Below are 18,280 nucleotides of genomic sequence, written 5' to 3'. Positions count from 1 at the left end.
AAAATGAAATACATATGTCATTTTATAATGTGACAACTATCAGTTTACTTACATTTTTTTTCCATATTAAAAAGTTGCATGGGTAGGTCGAGTGAGTTAGTACTTTTTAGTAGCTGTAAAATTATGTATTTAACTTATATAAGGTAGATAAAATTAATCATGTAACTAAACTTTTATCTCAATGATATAAAATCTATCGCATACAATTTCATTATATGTAATAAAAAAAGAGTTAAGCTGGTTAAAACTTATGTGAATATGTAAGTACTAAATGTTCAATATTGGGTAAAAAATATAATTTGTATATCATTTGTTTCAGTTATGTATTGTGTTTGAACAATTAATACGTCAGCAGTTAGATTTCAAGCACTGTGAATTGTTCAAACAAATATAAAATTTATTTGTATTACTATAACTATTTTTTTTTATTTTGTAGTCGTCTTAAGTTTCAGATAATTTCCACAAAATATATTTAAAAACTGAAAAACTGTGCCATTTGCAAGAAAAACTAGTCTTAAGTCTTATAAATGAACAAAAAAAACAAAATAAATTAACGTTGTTTGAGCAAAATATTAGTTTTTGTAAAACTTTAAATTTTAACAAATCTTTATAGTTTGTATTAATTATCTTTGAAAAACAAAATCTAGTATAGATATTATGTTTTTAAACTAGTTTAAACAAAAATAGTCATCTTTGCTAAACAATTTAAGTATTTAGTCTTTTACTGCGCCTATAACAATTTTTCTGTAAAGATTTTTTTACAAAGATAAATTTCTGTAAATTTGTTTAAAATAACTTAAAGTTTATAAATTGTTTTTTTTAATAGTATAAAAAAGTTATTGTTATCGTTAACGCAAAAAGTTTTAACATTTTCATGCCAACGTCATAAAACTTGGTCACAATTAGTAGGAAGAAAGAAGAATTTGTAAAAACACTAAATTACTTTTAAATGCAACAAGCGTTGAGTTTAATTTAAAACAGCATTTTAAAAACTGTAATACTATTAACTATATACTTGGTTAAAGAAGCGAAGACAACAAAAAAATTATGTGTTAATGTTATATCGTACGTTTTATGTATAAACTAAAATTCATATTTTCATCGCAGCTTAAAAAAATTTTTCTAAATATTTTTAAACACTGTTGATAAAACAAAAATATTTTAAGTGTCCGATTTTTACCTAAAATTAAGTGATCTATTTTGTAGTTAAAAACAACAAATGAAGTTCATTAAAATATGTTGTTTATCGAAAAGCTTGTTTTTATACTTTAAATACAATGTAACAAATAACTGTTTTTTTTTTTTTGTTAAAGCAATGTATAGTACTAAAAGGATAGAATTAAAAGAATAACAACATTTATTACAATTGGCTAAGTTTTGATTATTCGAAAATTTCTAAAAAACATAAAGTAAGTACAGCTTAAACTTTTTACTAAGTAAATCAAACTAAAAAATACTTCAAAAGTACAATTAAACCATTCCAATAAAATTTAAATAATAATTGTACAGTAAATGAATTTTTTTTCAATTTGCCATACTTTTGAAAGGACATTTAATAGAAAAAAAACACACTTACTGCTATTTGCATCTATCTTTTGTAATAAAACAAAGTGACGTATGCAAAAAATTAAAGTTGCATTAATTTTAAATTACTGCTTTTTTTTAATACTTTTTACGGTAGCTTTTATAACTTAAGGTATTTCAGACAAAGTATGAAAAAATCAAATACATTTGTAAATGAAAAAAATGTATAGTTTTCAAACTATATAAAATTAAAATTAAAGTTAGTTTAGGCTACAAAAGGAACCTAAATTAAATTGAACAATCTAAGAAACATTTTAATTTTGTATGATCATAAAAACAAACTAGTTGTCAAACAATATTTGATAACGAAATATAATGTTTTCAAACATTTAAATACTGTAGAGCTAGAGCGTATCATTACAACCACTAGACAAATTTTTGAAACAATAAAAAATACAAGCATAAGTATTATCTTTACTTACTAAACTAAGACAAAATAATACAGTTACCTGTATTACAGCATTTAGTGTGGTAATAGCCAAGTGTTCGATGTAATCTTGTTTCGGAGAATTCTTCTATTAAGAGTCGAAGTTGGTCTTTAAAAATGATATGCGTCATTCTTAAGATATTAAGTTTTGGAATTCAGTCTTTGATTTCTAATTCTTGACGCATTTTGTTCCAAAATACACCTTGAAAAACTTATTTCTGAGAATTCTCCTATAAATAGTCAAAAATCGCCTTTACAAATAGTAGGTGCGTCATTCCCAAGGCCTGTAGTTTTGCAATTCAGTCTTTAATTTTTAACTTTTGACGTACTTTAGGATATATTATGGGACATGTAAATTGCAATGCTCATTATTTTTGCTAATATCGCTTTTTTAGACGCTTTTTGCATTTAGGTCTCAATTATGGGTACGTGAATTTTAATTTCACTGTTAATTGTTTTGCTTAAATAAATAAAACATAACATGTTTTTTTAAAATATTATATTTTATTTTTTTTTTTTGGTTTCATTAGTTTTATTTTTTTTAAATAAGTACTGTGTAATTTAATTTTAAAAATTAGATTAATATTTTTGTATTTACAATTTTATTTTTAAAGTAAAAAATTAATAGTTAAGAAATAAATAAAATAAAACAAGTAAATACTATTTAATTATTTTTGTATAACTAATCAACTTTTTAAGAAAATTCAGTTACAAACAACTTTTTAGTTTTAAGTTTTATTTCTATTTCGGAAAAAGATTTTAAACTAACTAAATTAATCATAGGTGGCAAAATTGTATAAAACTAATTATTAAACCTTATAATGTAAAATTGTGTCTAGTTAAAGTTTAACTTGAAAGGTACATAATCAAACCAAAACATCAAAAAAATACTTTGAATATAACACTTCAAAAAAACATATTTAAAAAATATAACATAACTTTTAGAGCAGCTAATTTAAAAAAAAAAATAACAAAACCAAATTACAACGAAAAGTAAAGAATTCTGTTACAAAAAAGTCGACAAAAAATTTAAGAAACACTCATTAATATTAAAAAGTATGTTAATACAAGAAATTAATCTATATCACAAAAACTTTCTACACTCATAAACAAAATGAACTGTAATTAATTTTTCAACAACTTAAACAAGGCAAACCTGATCACATTTCCGATAACAAAATGTTATCTTTACAAAAAACCTATATACACTTATACAAGAAAATATACACTTTCCTTTTTTGTTCCATACACGTATAAAACTTTCAATAAATCATCTCATAAATTCTTTGGATCTTTTTCTTTCAACTAATACTTAAAAATCCTCTTTTGCAACTGCAATTTTAGTGTGCCAGAGTTAAGAAGGTGAATAAATGTTTTAATAAATAGGTCATCATCAAAAGGTCAACTAAATAATGAATCTTCTTTTAGGGATTTTATTTAGTTCTTCAACCAATGTATTATTTATTTATAAGTATTATTATTACATGTCAGCATAATTATATTTACAGCTAAAGTTACACTTTAAGCATTTAAAAAAATATATATAATTCTCATAAATAAAGATTAGATTGTTTACAAAACTTATTACAGAAAGTTTAATTAAAGTTTGTTTTGCTGTGAAAACCAAAAACCGTAACATTATAGACTTTGAAAAATATACTTTTCTTTTCAAAGCATATTGACAGAATTGTAACGGTTTTTATAATTAAATAACATTTTAGTAAAAAAAACTTGAAAAAAACTTTTTATAACTTACGGTTATTAACTGCTCGAGTTTTTTATTAATTAATGTTCAAAAATATCAAAGGATTTAATCATATAAGTTGAGTGTTTTTAGTAAAAATTCTTTTTACATAATAGCTTTTATTTTTAGTCGCTTTCAGTGAACAACAAAAAAGAGAAAACTAAACTTCTTACGTTGATGTAGCAAAAAAAAAAGACAATTAAAAATTTATTTACAAAACAATATGATTACTGAAAGTTTCAAAACAATTTACACCAGAATTTATTTAGTTTGTTTTACAAACTTTAAAGATAAACGGCTATCTAGCAGAGTTTTTACTTTGATTTTATAAAAATAAAGTTACTTGTTATAATTAACTTTAAATTAAGTTGATTATTATCAGTTATTATTGTGTTGATATTGTCAGTTATTATTTAAACTACTATTTAAATTGTTTTTTTTTTTTGATTTTTAATACTTATTTAACTAGAGTTTTAAGACACTATTTAGCTTTGACAGATATATACTTTTTTAAATAGGTTTTTGTGAATACTTTAATATTTTTTTATAAGCCGTATACACTTTTTATAACTATTTGTATTTAAATTTAATTTCATTAAATATAGTAAACTGATATTGTCAAAAATTATATCTGAAATTAATGCATTGAATCGTGTTAAAATAAATTTAACAAATTTTACAGAACTTAATTTGATTTTTACGTAGTTATATAAGCATTAAAACCTATTTAGTTTAGATAACTTTCACAAGTTGATTTTATATTAAATTGGTATAAAATCATATATATATATATAAATATATATAATCTAATTAGGTTTAGCGAATTGATTTAAAATTTTAATAGCATTATTAAAAATTAAAGACCTAAAAGGAGAAGCTAGTACTTTTTTGAGATTAAACGTTTATTTTTTTAAACATAAATACTGGATAAAAACTTCTCAGATTTAAATTAATTTTATATGAATCATTTCTAAAACAGAAACTGATTTGCAAATTAAAAAACTTGATAAAAATTCTTATTTTTTTTTAATCTCTTAATCCTCGTTAAGAGGAAATACACTAAAGAAATATTTAAAAACAATTTTTTTTAAGACTTGATTGAGAAAAATTCGGTTATCAAAAATTAGATTTCAAAAATAAAAACTTTGAAAAGACGCCCATACTGTTTGAAATAATCAATTTTGCCTCATTATAGGAGATTTAGCCGAAAATATTTTTAAGGCGAAAAACTATTTTTTTATGTTATGCCATTTTTAAACAAAACAAGTCAAAATAAAAGATCAAAGACTGAATTGAAAAACTACAAACATAGGTGAGATTCCTATACTAATTTTGACATAAATTTTGACTCAATGTTGGAAAATTAGCCGATACAAGGTTTTTAAGATGAAAATTGAATTTTATATGACGTAATTTTTTTTTACAAAATGTTAAAAATAAAAAACCTTGGGGAAGACGCCCATGCCTTTTTTAAAGTCTATTATTTATTTCTTTTTAGGAGAATTCTCCGAAACAAGTTTTTTAAGACAAAAAATGAATTTTTTGTGACGTCATTTAAATACAAAATATGTCAAACATTTTAATTCAAAGACTGAATTTCTTCAGAATGACGCACATCGTTTTTAAATAACATTTTTGACTCTCTGAGAAGAATTCTCCAAAACAAATAATTTGAAAAGTTTTTTTTTGTGACGTAATTTTTGAATAAAATACGTCAAAAATTGAAAATCAAAGACTAAATTACAAAACTACATACCTTGATGATGACGCACATACCGTTTTTAATAAACAGCTTTGACTATTTGTAGTAGAATTCTCCTAAACAAGTTTTTTTCAAGATATCGTTTGTAGAAAACAATTTACTACTATTGTGACGCAACTTAAGGTAACTCAGAAATTATTCACTTTTAAATAAAAAATATTTTCCGATAATTCAAACCTTCTAGAACAAGAAGGTATATACTGAGTTCTTATATGATAAATTATATTTTGAAAAAAACTTTGAATACATGGCGAATACTACACTAAATGCTGCAACGTCAATTAACAATAGTTTTTAGAACTGTTTTTATGAAAAAAATACTAGATTAAGATAATTCTGATATCTTTTTTTCCATAATAATATAAGAGTTATATTAGCTCTAAAACTAAGTACTTCGAAATTTTTTATATCTTCTAAATTAGACATAAAGACATTATAGCACGGGTTGAACGACTTTTTAATTATTATTTTTCTACATTAATTTAATCGTTTTTATTTCCTTTCTACTAATACTAACCCCTTACTTTTTACCTCGTTCGGTAATTTGTTTTTTTTTATGTTTCGTTTATTTTTTTTTGTTTGTTCTGTTTTTTTTTTTTATTTAACATTTTATCTAGGTTTTTATCACAGTTACCTTTAAACTTAACCCTCGGTAAAAAGTATTTTTATGTTTTGTCTGTATTACAATACATCGTTTTATTTATTTCTTCTTGGTTTTATATATATTTTTTCGTTTATTATTAATGTTTTTTTAATGCAAAAATAGCCATTTGTGCAAAACTGTTTTCGTACATATTTGATTATTTTCCATTTTTAAAGCAGGTTTAAAATGAAAAATAGTTAGAAGTAATAGCAATTGTTAAGATAATGTTATTTTTAAATAAACAAATATAATTGATAAGTGTTTTAATAAGATAGAAATTAAATTATTAACTAAAGAAAGATACAAGATTAATTATTTGATATTTTTATTTGCAAAACTAAGTTTCATCGTTTCAGGAATCTTCAGTTACAATTTAAATCTGAAAAAAAAAAGTTAAACAATACATGGAAGATACTATAAAATGTATGTAGCTTTATTTATTCCTTATTTTTTGAGTCACTAATGTGTTTTTTTTATTTAACAGTTTCAAATTCAGTTTTTTAAGAGCCTAAACCCATAGTGTTTAGTTATTGTTTTATTCAAATTCTTGATTAATTTTCTAACTTACAAAATTTACAGTTTCTAATAAACTTGTTTTGTTTAGCTTTATAGTATCTTTCATATTTTGTTTGACTTTTATTTTCCAGATTTAAATTGTAATAATAGATAATAGTGAAACTTAGTTTTGCAAATAAAAATCTTCAATGATTATTATTGTATATTTGTCTCCTTATTTTTAAATAAGTTGAGAACTGTTTTTGTTCAGTTTAGAATCTCAAATATAAACTAAAGAAAGATTTTTAAATATTTATTTAAGTTTTGTATTTTAAGTCAGGTATACATAATATGTAAATATGAGTCAATTCGTAAAAACATTAGTTCATGTATGTTAGAAAAATCCTATATACTTTATAATGAAATGCTAGGAGCCTAGTAAATAACTTATAACAAAGATACCTAAAAGTTTAATATTCAACAGTTAATTATTTTGAATTGAAAAAAACTCTAAATCTAAACTTTTTTTTTGATCAGCTAGTTTTCCTTCTTGTACAAAGTTTTTTTGAAATTTTGTATTATTTTAAGTTGTTAAACCACTTCTCTTTTAATCCACTAATTGCTACTTACTTCAGCACAAATAGTTTATAGGTGATTGTGAGTAATATTAGTAGATTTTGCACAATTAGTAGTTTATTATGATTTGGTGTTGAAAATTTTTACATTCTAAGTATAAAGTTTTGATTTTCTAATATACACAATTTTTCATATATTTTTACCATAGTAAAACTTTGTTGCCAACCTCTGCGGTTGTATCTTAGCTTTTATTATAAATTCCAGTTTAGACTTAAAAATATTATAGTCATACTTTTAACAAAATTTTTAAAATTATATTTCAGTTTTCAAAAATGTATTAATGTATAGTCTCAAAATCTAAAAGTTAACTTTAGTGACATCTCAACTTTTCTACCTGACTTTTTGTGTTTATATTACTACAATGAAACTAAGTATTACTATTTTAAGTATTTGTATTAAACTGTAAAACTACTATATATGCTTATTGTTTAAAAGTTTATCAAAACCGCTTTTGAACTTTTGTGAATTATCAGGCTATTTGGTTTATTTTTTAACTTTATTCTAGCTTTTAATGACATTTTTTTCTAGGTTTTATGTCTGTCTGCTTTATTTTAATCATGTATGTTTATTAAAACTAGTTATTCTATATTTTTCTTGAATAATAAATCTTAGCTAAGAGAAATAAAGATATTTATTTCAAATTAAGTATTTTTTAATTTTTAAACTTCGTGTATTGATAATTTTTCATATTAGGCTTGTAAATGTGTAACTATGCTAAGATGGGTTTTTGAGAAGTTATCAGGGTTGCCACTTTACCTGGATTCCTGGGCTTTGAGAAATTTTCTCATATTCAGTAGTTAAATTTCGATTAGACTTAAAAAACCAATAAAATAAATGAAACAAAATTATCATCATAAAACTTTTTTCATTAAAAAATATATTTAAACTAGCTTTACAGTATCTTTTCAATGTTTTTAAACTATTTAACACAGTTTCTTACCTCAAACTTAACTTTGAACATTTGTCAAATAGTAACTTGAATTTAAACTATAAACCAACCCAAAAATGTGTACTTAAAAAACCTGGAAAAAAAATTGAAAAAATAAGTGGCAACCCTGAGTTATACTATTTATAGTTACTGTTTTTTCAAAATGTATTTAATAATACAGTATTAAATGGCTAGTAAAAGAAATTTTAAACCTTACCCTACTTCAATATGTAAGAACTAGGTCTTAAGTCAAAAAAACCTTAATATCAGACAATGTAGTAATGGAATACCAGTTTCACTACTTTCCATTTAGTTGAACTTTAAGTATTACAAAATCAGTCAACCAGAAAGCAAATTGATCTAAAGCAAATTTTACAATTTTAAGACATAGCTTATAAACCAGCCACAGTGTAGTAGCAGTGATATTTTATTCAAAACCCTCAGATTTAGTTTCCAGAAATGAATTTATTTGTTATTTAATTGATTATTCATTTTTTTTTCAGAATAATGTTTATTACTTAAAACTGATTTTCTGATTTTGATTCTAAGTAGTTAATTCTTAATTTAACTGTACACTCTTACAGTATATTCCTATTAGGTTTAATTCTTGTGTAAAAGTTTTGACCACATTTGAAGTATTTTCTTTAATATAATGTTCTTTAATATCAGTGTTTTCTTAACTTATAACTAAATATAGACCCAAAAATGTATACTTTAAAAAACCTGGAAAATAGTTGGAAAAAACCAGTGGCAACCCTGAGTTGTACTACTTATAGTTACTATTTTTTCTAAATATCTTTTCAAAACCTGAAATTTTGAACACAAATCATTAAAAAAACTGGAAAAACTTAGATTTTTAATAATTTTTACATGTTCAGTAGTTTAATTTCAATTTGACTCAAAATATTAATCATATAATTCTAAAAAGTATGTCATTATAAATTTGTTTTTTAACAACAAACAATAATTTTTCAATGTTTTAATATTATTTAACACAGTTTCTTACCTTAAACTTAACTTTAAACTAAATATAGACCGAAAAATGTGTACATTTAAAATCCTGGAAGAAATTTAGAAAACCTGGAAAAATTTTGAAAACAAGTGGCAACCCTGAGTTATACTACTTATAGTTACTATTTTTCTAAGTATCTTTTACGATATAGTATTAAATGGCTCCTAAAATAAATGCTAAACACTTACTTCAAAATGCTAGAACTAGGTCTGAAGTCAATAACACCTTAGTATCAGATAATGTATTAATGGAATACCAGTTTCACTATTTTAAGTATTATAAAATCAGTTAACCAGAAAGCAAATTGATCTAAAGCAAATTGTACAACTTTAAGATTTAGCTATATTTACCAGTCACAGTGTGGTAGCAGTGATATTTTATTCAAGACATTCAGACTTAGTTTCATGAACTGAGTTTATTTGTTATAACATTGACAGGTAGAAAATTATAAGTATCTTGGTTTTACAATTGATAGTAACCTCAATTGGTCTGACCATATTGAAGCAGTAAAAACAAAGCTATTGAAAACAATAGGTATTTTATACAAAACAAGATACTATTTAAATCAAAATTCCTTATACTACATCTTTAATTCTCTTCTGATGAGTCATGTAAGATATGGTTTGTTGTGTTGGGGTAGGGCAAGTAAAACTAAAATTACTGAGATTGATAAACTCATTAATAGAGCATTAAAATGCATTCATTCCAAAGGTTGGAACGAAAGTGTTAAAAGTATAAAAGTAGATGTTAAAAATATGTTTAAGTATGAGGTAGGAGTTTTTATGCACAAATTTAAAAAAGATACTTTGCCAGTAAACTTTAAGCCTTACTTTACAAACGTAATAAAATGCATAATCATCTAACAAGATTTGCCGAAACAAACTATTTTTTCCCATAGTAAATAGTCTCTTTGATCTTAAAACATTATCCTACCTTGGTTCTAAACTATGGGAAGAATTGCCTAGAAACTTAATAGATCAGAGCTATCTTGGAGCATTTCAATATGGAATGAGAGAGAAAATTACTTAAAAGACAATCAGAAAAATATCAAGCTTAATCTTTACCAACAGTTAGACTTATAATCTTAGTGTTGGTGTTTGTCTTAATCTTTTTTTTGGGCTGATTGCTGTTGGTCTTATAAACTGGGTGAAGGTAGAGCTGGATTGGTATAGGTTGGTTTTAATATTTTTATAATTTTAATTTTTATTTATACTTTTTTAATTTGTTTCTTGTACATAGAATTTGATAGTATTGTTTTGTCCTCATTGACAGTGTGATTAAACGAGTAGATGTATTATTTTTCTTTTGTAACTCTATTTTGTAGTTTTTTGTTCACTATATATTAATTTTCAACTTGTTTCAGAAGATGGAGATTTTAAGTTTAGAAGTAAAAACTTTATATTTTTTAGACATTCTAGTTATTTAATTTTATTTGTTAAAAATTAGTATTAGGTTTACAAACAGTTTATTTAACTCAATTAAATACTTTTGTTATTACTTTATTTTTTTCAGAATATTTGTGAAGTTTTATTATTATTTTTTTAATTTAGCTGTTTATTGTTAGAAGTAATTTTATTTTAAGTAATTAAAACAAATTCTATCAATTATTAGTGCTAGATTTTATTGTTTAAAACTGAATTGTTTACAAATCTATAAAACAGTTAGACAAAGTTTTTTTTTTTTTTGCTCTATTTTTATTTACCTACAAACACATATACTAGAAATTAAAAGACACTTTTTTAAAATACATGGCGCTCTTTCAGTTTTATGGCATTACTGAATATTTTATACATACTGACATTACTAACTCTTCCCATTTATTCAGTTTTGAGATAACTGTTGCATTTTTTGTGGTTGCTCTTGTAGAAAGGGCAACAAGAAAAATGTGAATGTACATGATTATAAAAATAGAAATCTAGGGGAGGAGACGGTTTGGAGCCATGGTAGACTATGGTTTCCATGGTCAATATTGGCAGTAATGGGTTAAAAAAGGGTGCTTACCATTTTAAAACCTAGAAAAAAAAAATTGTATATACAGTTACTTATTAAGTTTTTGTTTTAATTTTTTCATTATTGTTTTAAAGTTAGCTCAAAGAATAGTTACAAGTAAATGGTGTGCAGCTCGATGACCGAAAGGTCTTTCTCCACACCAATCCATCGACCTTAGTTGTTAGCGTTCACATTTTACTTTCTTTTTTTCTTCTTTCTATTAATTGACTATTGAAAAGTTCTTTATGAAACAATTTGTATAGAATTTATTACTTATATTTATTTGGTTTTCTTATTTTAATTTTATAAAATTAATTCTAAATTAAACTGTACATTCTTAAAGTATATTCTTATTAGATTTATTTCTTGTGTAAAAGTTTTTAACACATTTGAAGTATTTTCTAAAATTAAAGTTTTTTATTTGCAGTGTTTGAAATGTTCTTTGATATAAAATATAACCAGCTAATTCATGCCTGGTTTTTGTAAATAGTAAAGAAATCTTAAGTATCATTTAAAATAAGTTTAAATTTATTTAGGGTTTAAGTGTGATTGTACTCTTTCTTTAAATAAACTGAAACTTTTTCTACATTAGTTTTAAATAAAAGAACATGAAGTTTTTTTGTAATTTAGAAGTAAAACATAAGTTGCATAAATGCTTTTAGCAGATAATTATTGGACTTTTTGCTAATTTTGTAATATTTTATATACTCAAAATGAATGAAACTTTTTTTTATTGGCTCAGCTGACTTAATTGATTTATAGCAGAGATTCCTGACCTGAAGTGAGTTAACTCCCTTGTTTAAGGAGGTAAATTTTCTTTATTATGAGTTATGCAAATAAAAGTTTATTAAATGTACTTTAAATTTATAAGTTATCATTTTACTTTCGTTTTTAAAGGTAAATAAATCTTTAAATTTTGTTATTTATTATATTAAATTAGCTAAATGTTTAAAAAAAAATTTTTTCTTTAAAATTTAAAACTGTTTTGTATTTTGGAAGTAAATTTGATAGTGACTTCCAAAACAAGGAAAATTTAGTAATTACCTTCCAAAAAGGGGAAGGAGTAAATCATGAAAAAATAGGTTAACAATCGGTGCTTTAAAGAGTATATAAAGATACTAATACATATTTTCAAAGAAAACAGTACACATTTTATTTAAAATTGTCTAAAATATTTAGTTGCTTTTTTATTTAACAAATGAAGTTTAGGTTATTCTACTTCAACTTCGTTTGCCCACTTAAACCTCGGGAAGTTTTAGAACTTTCCGTGATTTAAGTGGGTTGAGTTTTGTTTGACTAGATAGTCTACAAGCTACAAGGTAGATTAAACTGCAATAGTTATTTGTTTATAAAAATAATATTTCAATACTTTTTATTCAAATTGAACTAACTAGTTTATTTAAAAAGCTGTTCAACAACAAATGGGACAAGCTACAAAACTTTTATAAGTACAAACTAATTAAAACGTATATTGATATTGAATTACTTGATTAGTAAATTAAATTAGTCTTATTTAGCTGTTTAAAAACTTTCATAGTTTTTAAGTTAAATATACAGATTAAAAAAAATGTTTTATTTAGTTACCAGTTAATAATAAATTTTATCTAGTCTTCCACATTTAATTAGAAAACAGATCTATATAAAGATATTTATGATTTATTACTTTTAAGTCATAACTGTTTATACCCATTAATATTATCAAATGGTCCTACTACAAATTAATAAAATATATATTAAACATAACATTATAGCAAAAAAAAATTGTTTAGAATTAATTATAAAGTAAATATGTCCGGTAAAAAACCAGATATGAGTTCGAATGAATCTACTTTAGATTCTACGGATAAAGTTGTAGATGCAAATGCAGCAAATGAGACAGTTGCTGGTGATGATTCAACACCTGAGAGTAGACCGAAAACACATATTAACAGTTTTTACAGAACACTTAGAAATGGAAATTTCTCAAAGTTAGTTATAATTAAGTTTTAATTGAAAACAGGTAAGCCGTAATCCGGGGTCAAAAAACAACTCCAATTAACTTTTGTTTCAGACAAAGCTATACTTAAATTTTCAAATACAAAAAAGCTAAACTAATAGCCCTTAAATAGCTGTCAATGAAACAATAACCAGAACACTTTAGTTGCAAAGCTTTCGTCCTTTATTAGACATTTTCAATACAAAAATACGACTTATTCAATATATATTGAATAAGCCGTATTTTTGTATTGAAAATGTCTAATAAAGGACGAAAGCTTTGCATGTTTATTGTTTCTGGTTATTGTTTCATTGACAGCTATTTAAGGGCTATTAGTTTAGCTTTTTGGTATTTAAGTTTTAAATGGTGATTCTTGTTTTTTTTTATTAAACTTAACTAAAAATTTGTTAAACTGCATTCGTGCCTATATTCCATTTTACCTCAGTTATAACAAGATTGTATAAATTTCAGCCTTATAAATGACTACTGCAAGAAAAGAGGCATTGATAGATCTACGGTTCGTTTCATGGTCAATGGTAGAGAGATTTTTGAAACGGACACGCCAGCCGCAATGGGAATGACCAACGGCGACAAAGTTGATGTTGTGGAAAAGTAAGCAGTTTTTTTAATTAACAATTTTACTCTAAAAGTATTTATATTTTATAAAAGTAACTCAACAAGCATTCTCCTTTCAGAAGCCCCGAAGAAATACGCCGGGAAAAAGAACAACAAACAATGGATATGCACATCAGAGGCAGCGAAACATATCAAAGGTTTGTCATAATTTTACAAACTGAAAATATTTTAATAGTATTTATTTTGTTGCCTATTTTGAATTTGAGTTATAAATCGAGCATGCATTTCAAGTTAATTAAACAATATTAACAGCTGTTTTCATTACACAAAAATCCTAAAGTCAAATTCGTTATATTTTAACAGCTATATGGATGAGTATTGCAAGGCAACTGGCGAGGACAGAAATTCAATTTATTTCATGTACAAAGGAAGAGAAGTTCTTGAAACAGATACACCCAAAAAAATTGGTTTCGTAGAAGGAGATACTATTGAAGTTTATAATTTTTAATTTCAATTAACTTTAGTTATTTAAATAAAAGTAAAAAAAGACTAACATTGTTTTGATGTATAGATATTTATTAGTATTTAAAATTACAGCAAAATACAATATAAGAAAAGCAGATTTTTATAATTGAGGTTTTTATTCTAATCATATTTAACTTACTATAAAAAATGTTAAACGGATTATCAAAAGCAAGTTTCGATTAACATAGAGCAGGGGTCGGCAAACTGCGGCCCGTGAAGGGTAAATCTGCGGCCCGCGAGCATTTAAATTTTTCAAATGGAATGCGGCCCGCGAAATAAAATTTTGCGGCCCGCGAGCATGTAAAAGTGGCCCGATGAGCAAAAATATATTTTAAGTTAAATTTGTTTGACAAGATTTGTTTTAAGTTCCTATTTAACATTCTAAAACAACTGAAAGACTTTGCTGATATAAATTTGAAAAATACAGGTTAGCATTCCACAAACTTTTTTTGCTCAATTTCATATTAACTTTCTTCTAACAACAGCAAATTTTTTTCTGAAAAAGAGTGTAAAAAGTGATTTGAATTAGTAAAATAGTTATATAATACATATTTGGTAAAAACTAAATGCCATTGTTTTCCGTTTTGTACAAAAGTAATGCACAGTAGTTAACCAAAATATTATTTCTTTACAGTTTATTTTTTTACACGTTTTTTATACCTAAGTTTCTGTTACAGATATTTATTACTAAATGTTATATTCTAGTGTGTACAAAAACATATAAATTAATAATAAGGAGAAATAAGGTTATTTTTTTTTTGACACCTTTGTTTTTTAGAAGTTTACTTTGTATTTTAAATTAATTCCTATGCACACCAATAAACAAAGATGTTCATATTTTAAACCACTTTTTATTCAATACTTAACGAGATAAAATTTAGTTTATGCATAGCTTTCTAACGTTGTTGTTTCTACATGTAATATTTAAGTGTGTACAGACACATTTAAAACAATTTATATGACATAAATTTTAAAATTTTTTGTTAAGTATACTTTTTGATTTTTCAAACAAGGTTTTTTTTTTGCAAAATAAGTTAATTTTAATGTGTTGCATACTAATATAAATTAGTTGCTGTTTTTTGGAACTACCTATATACTACAAACTAGATGGTAGTTTATTAAGTTTGTACCTTTTTAATTAAAATAGTTCAAATTCCATCAAATAAACAAATAAAAGTTGCTACACTCAGACTATGACTTTTTGAAGACTTCAAATTTCAGGCCAATTTAGTCATTTTTCAGTTTTTGGCTTGAATTGATTTTTGTATGCTAAAATATTAGGCTAGTTTTGGTCACTCGGACTGACTTTTTTGCTTTAAAGAGTGGTAAATTAAAATTATGATGTATGATTTTTTAATGCACAGTGTTGGTTTGAGTTAAAACATATTTTATATATTAATCTTGCAGCTAATATAACTTGAACTAATATTTGTACGTATAAGTTTTGCCAAAAAATCCCGTAAAAGCTTGGAATTTGACAATTTATGCTTAAAAGATCTTTAAAAGCCTTGAATTTGAGAATTATCGAAAAAACCTTGAACATTAAACAACTTTTACATGTAAAGTAATGAATTTTAAAATTTTACATTTAAAGTAATGGTTTAACATAAAAAAATTACCATATAAATATTTTTTTATTAAAAAAGACATTTAATGAAGCTTAACAGTATTACTTAAATTTTTCTATATGAATTAAGACAGATTTTTTTTATTTTTAACTTAATTATATACTAAAAATAGAAGCAAAAGATGTAATTTTAAAAACTTTATTTTGGTGCTTTGCACTTTTGCTTTTAAAATGTGTTTCTCTATTGTTGTGTTTTGTATTAAAACTATACCTAGAAATTCTTCTAAAATGTCAAAATTAGTAAAACAGCCTGTAAAAAAAATTCTAAAATAAGCAATGTTTGTTGTATCAGTTCTCACATCTTAACAAACTGATTTAAGTCCTAGTTTGGTTTATGCGACTTTATAGTCTTCAGACATTTCCTAAACATGTTTTCTTGTTAATATTGAAGAAATAAACTTAAATATTTTACTAACCCCTACATTTAAATAAGTTTTCAATTTTAAAAGGCATTTTTTTAGAAATTACTTTTTCTACTTAATAACTTGCCTTAACAGTTTTTTCTGATCAGTTTGTAGTTACTAAAAATAATCGTGTGCATTGTTGAAACTGACTTAAACAATACTTAAACTTTACTTTTTTTTTTTTGCTTCTTGCAATAACTCCAAACTAACGTATTATAGTTCTATTAGCTCGTCTTACAATTCACATTTGCTCTTTTAAAATGCAATATTTTTATTGCAGATAAAGAATTGCTATAATGCTCAATAAAAAATAGGTTTTTATAATTCTTAATAGCTTAAAAAATTTTTTTATGCATTTGTTAAAAACTATTAAAAGCTTAATTGTACATTCAAGCTGAGTAATAATATTTTTATTTATATAATTAATTCACTGTTAATAAACTTTGGTGTTTCTTTATTTCGTGAACTTTATTCTAAACAGCGCTGCCAAACAAACAGGCTAGTTTTTTTTAAATTCAGACTAGGTTAAAGATGTTTAAGAAATTTTTGTAAAACTTAGGTGTATCTAAAAGTTTTTTTTCAAAGACTTTGAATAAATCTTCGAATTCTCAGAACAGTGTTTATGACTGTAGTGTGGTTTACTAATTAATTTTTTTTTGTATATTTACATAGTGTGCTTTTTTATAGCAATGACATTTTAGTTATGTATTTAAACTTGATTAACAAAAAGTTTTAGCTATTTTAACTTTAGTAAACTTCTAATATAACACCGACATTTTTGCTTTTAAAGTGGCAACCATGTAAAAGATTAATAAGACATTCTGTTAAAGTATTCCAGCATTAATTATTTTAAAATATAATATAGCTTATCTACAGTATAAATAACTGTTAACTTTATTTAAAAAACTAATTACTGAGTTTTCTAAAGAATGCAAACTATATAAAACGCAAAAAATATTTTCAAAAATTAAATTTTTTTTAAATATGAAAAGGTGGTTCATAATATAAAAAATGTATGAAAGTGACCCATAAATGTTTTTCAAGCTCGGTTTTTATAGAGATTTAGGTTGTGAGTAAAATAATAAAAATATTTTACTAAGTTTAACTTATTAAATGTTTAAAAAAATACATACTTTATTAAGACTTAAGTATACTAAACAATGTAAATTATGTTCCAATAGATGTTTATATACTAAATAGGCATTCTATGTGCAGCTAAAAGTTATTTAAACTAGTAAAATGAATAAAAGTAAAACTATCTCTGGTGTGACTAAAACTAAAGCCAAAAGATTATTCAAATATTACTAAAACAAAAACTGTGGCCCGCGAAGATTTTGAAAACTTGAAATTTGGCCCGCGAGCACCCAACTGCCTGCCGACCCCTGACGTCAATTTCCGAAAAATTAGAAAAAGATAAAATTTTATAAAATATAAGTTTGAAATTATGTTCGTGCCTTTAAATTATACAAGTTAGTACCTGACTGTTAGAAAAAACTGTTACAAAAGACAATTTTGATTGCTTTCATTAAAGCTTATTTTGAGTAATTCAGTGCATTGGTTATTAAAAAAAACTTAAAGGAAAAACGAGGTTTTTAGAATTAAGCTATGTCATTTTAACCGTAAAATACACAAGTTCATTTATTAATTCATTAAAGTTAATAATAGTAAATATTTGTTTTTTTATACTAGGGTATTAACATATTTCAAGTTTAATTAAGTGTTAATTCCAAATATATGTTCTGCCAAATCAAACTTAATTTAATGGTTAAAAATGGATTTTTATTTTTAGTTTTTTTTCCAATTTAATTATTTTTCATAGCCAGCTTTCTAGTGCCTATATAAACAATGCTTTGCCCTAATGTCGCCGGCCACTAAGCTAAAGTGCTAACTCTGTTTAATGAGTGTTGTTTTAAAAAGTAAACATGGTAGTTCTAAAAACTTCTTTTAAATGAA

The 18,280-nt window shown here is 24.1% G+C and overlaps 1 protein-coding gene across 1 annotated transcript; it reads left to right on the top strand.

Moving 5' to 3' along the window:
• The first annotated feature begins 13,008 nt into the window (after positions 1-13,008).
• LOC145838136 (uncharacterized) lies at positions 13,009-14,279 on the top strand. The gene is made up of 4 exons (XM_082945682.1): positions 13,009-13,187; positions 13,667-13,807; positions 13,891-13,968; positions 14,135-14,279. Exons 1-4 carry the CDS (start codon positions 13,009-13,011, stop codon positions 14,277-14,279), a joined length of 543 nt encoding a protein of 180 aa, XP_082801808.1.
• The last annotated feature ends 4,001 nt before the right edge of the window (positions 14,280-18,280 follow it).

Source organism: Thalia democratica, chromosome 6, assembly GCF_965202585.1.
Source record: "Thalia democratica chromosome 6, ktThaDemo2.hap1.1, whole genome shotgun sequence".
Lineage (NCBI taxonomy): Eukaryota > Metazoa > Chordata > Thaliacea > Salpida > Salpidae > Thalia > Thalia democratica.
Note: the sequence above shows the minus strand (reverse complement) of the source record. Positions and strands in the feature narration are given on the sequence as shown.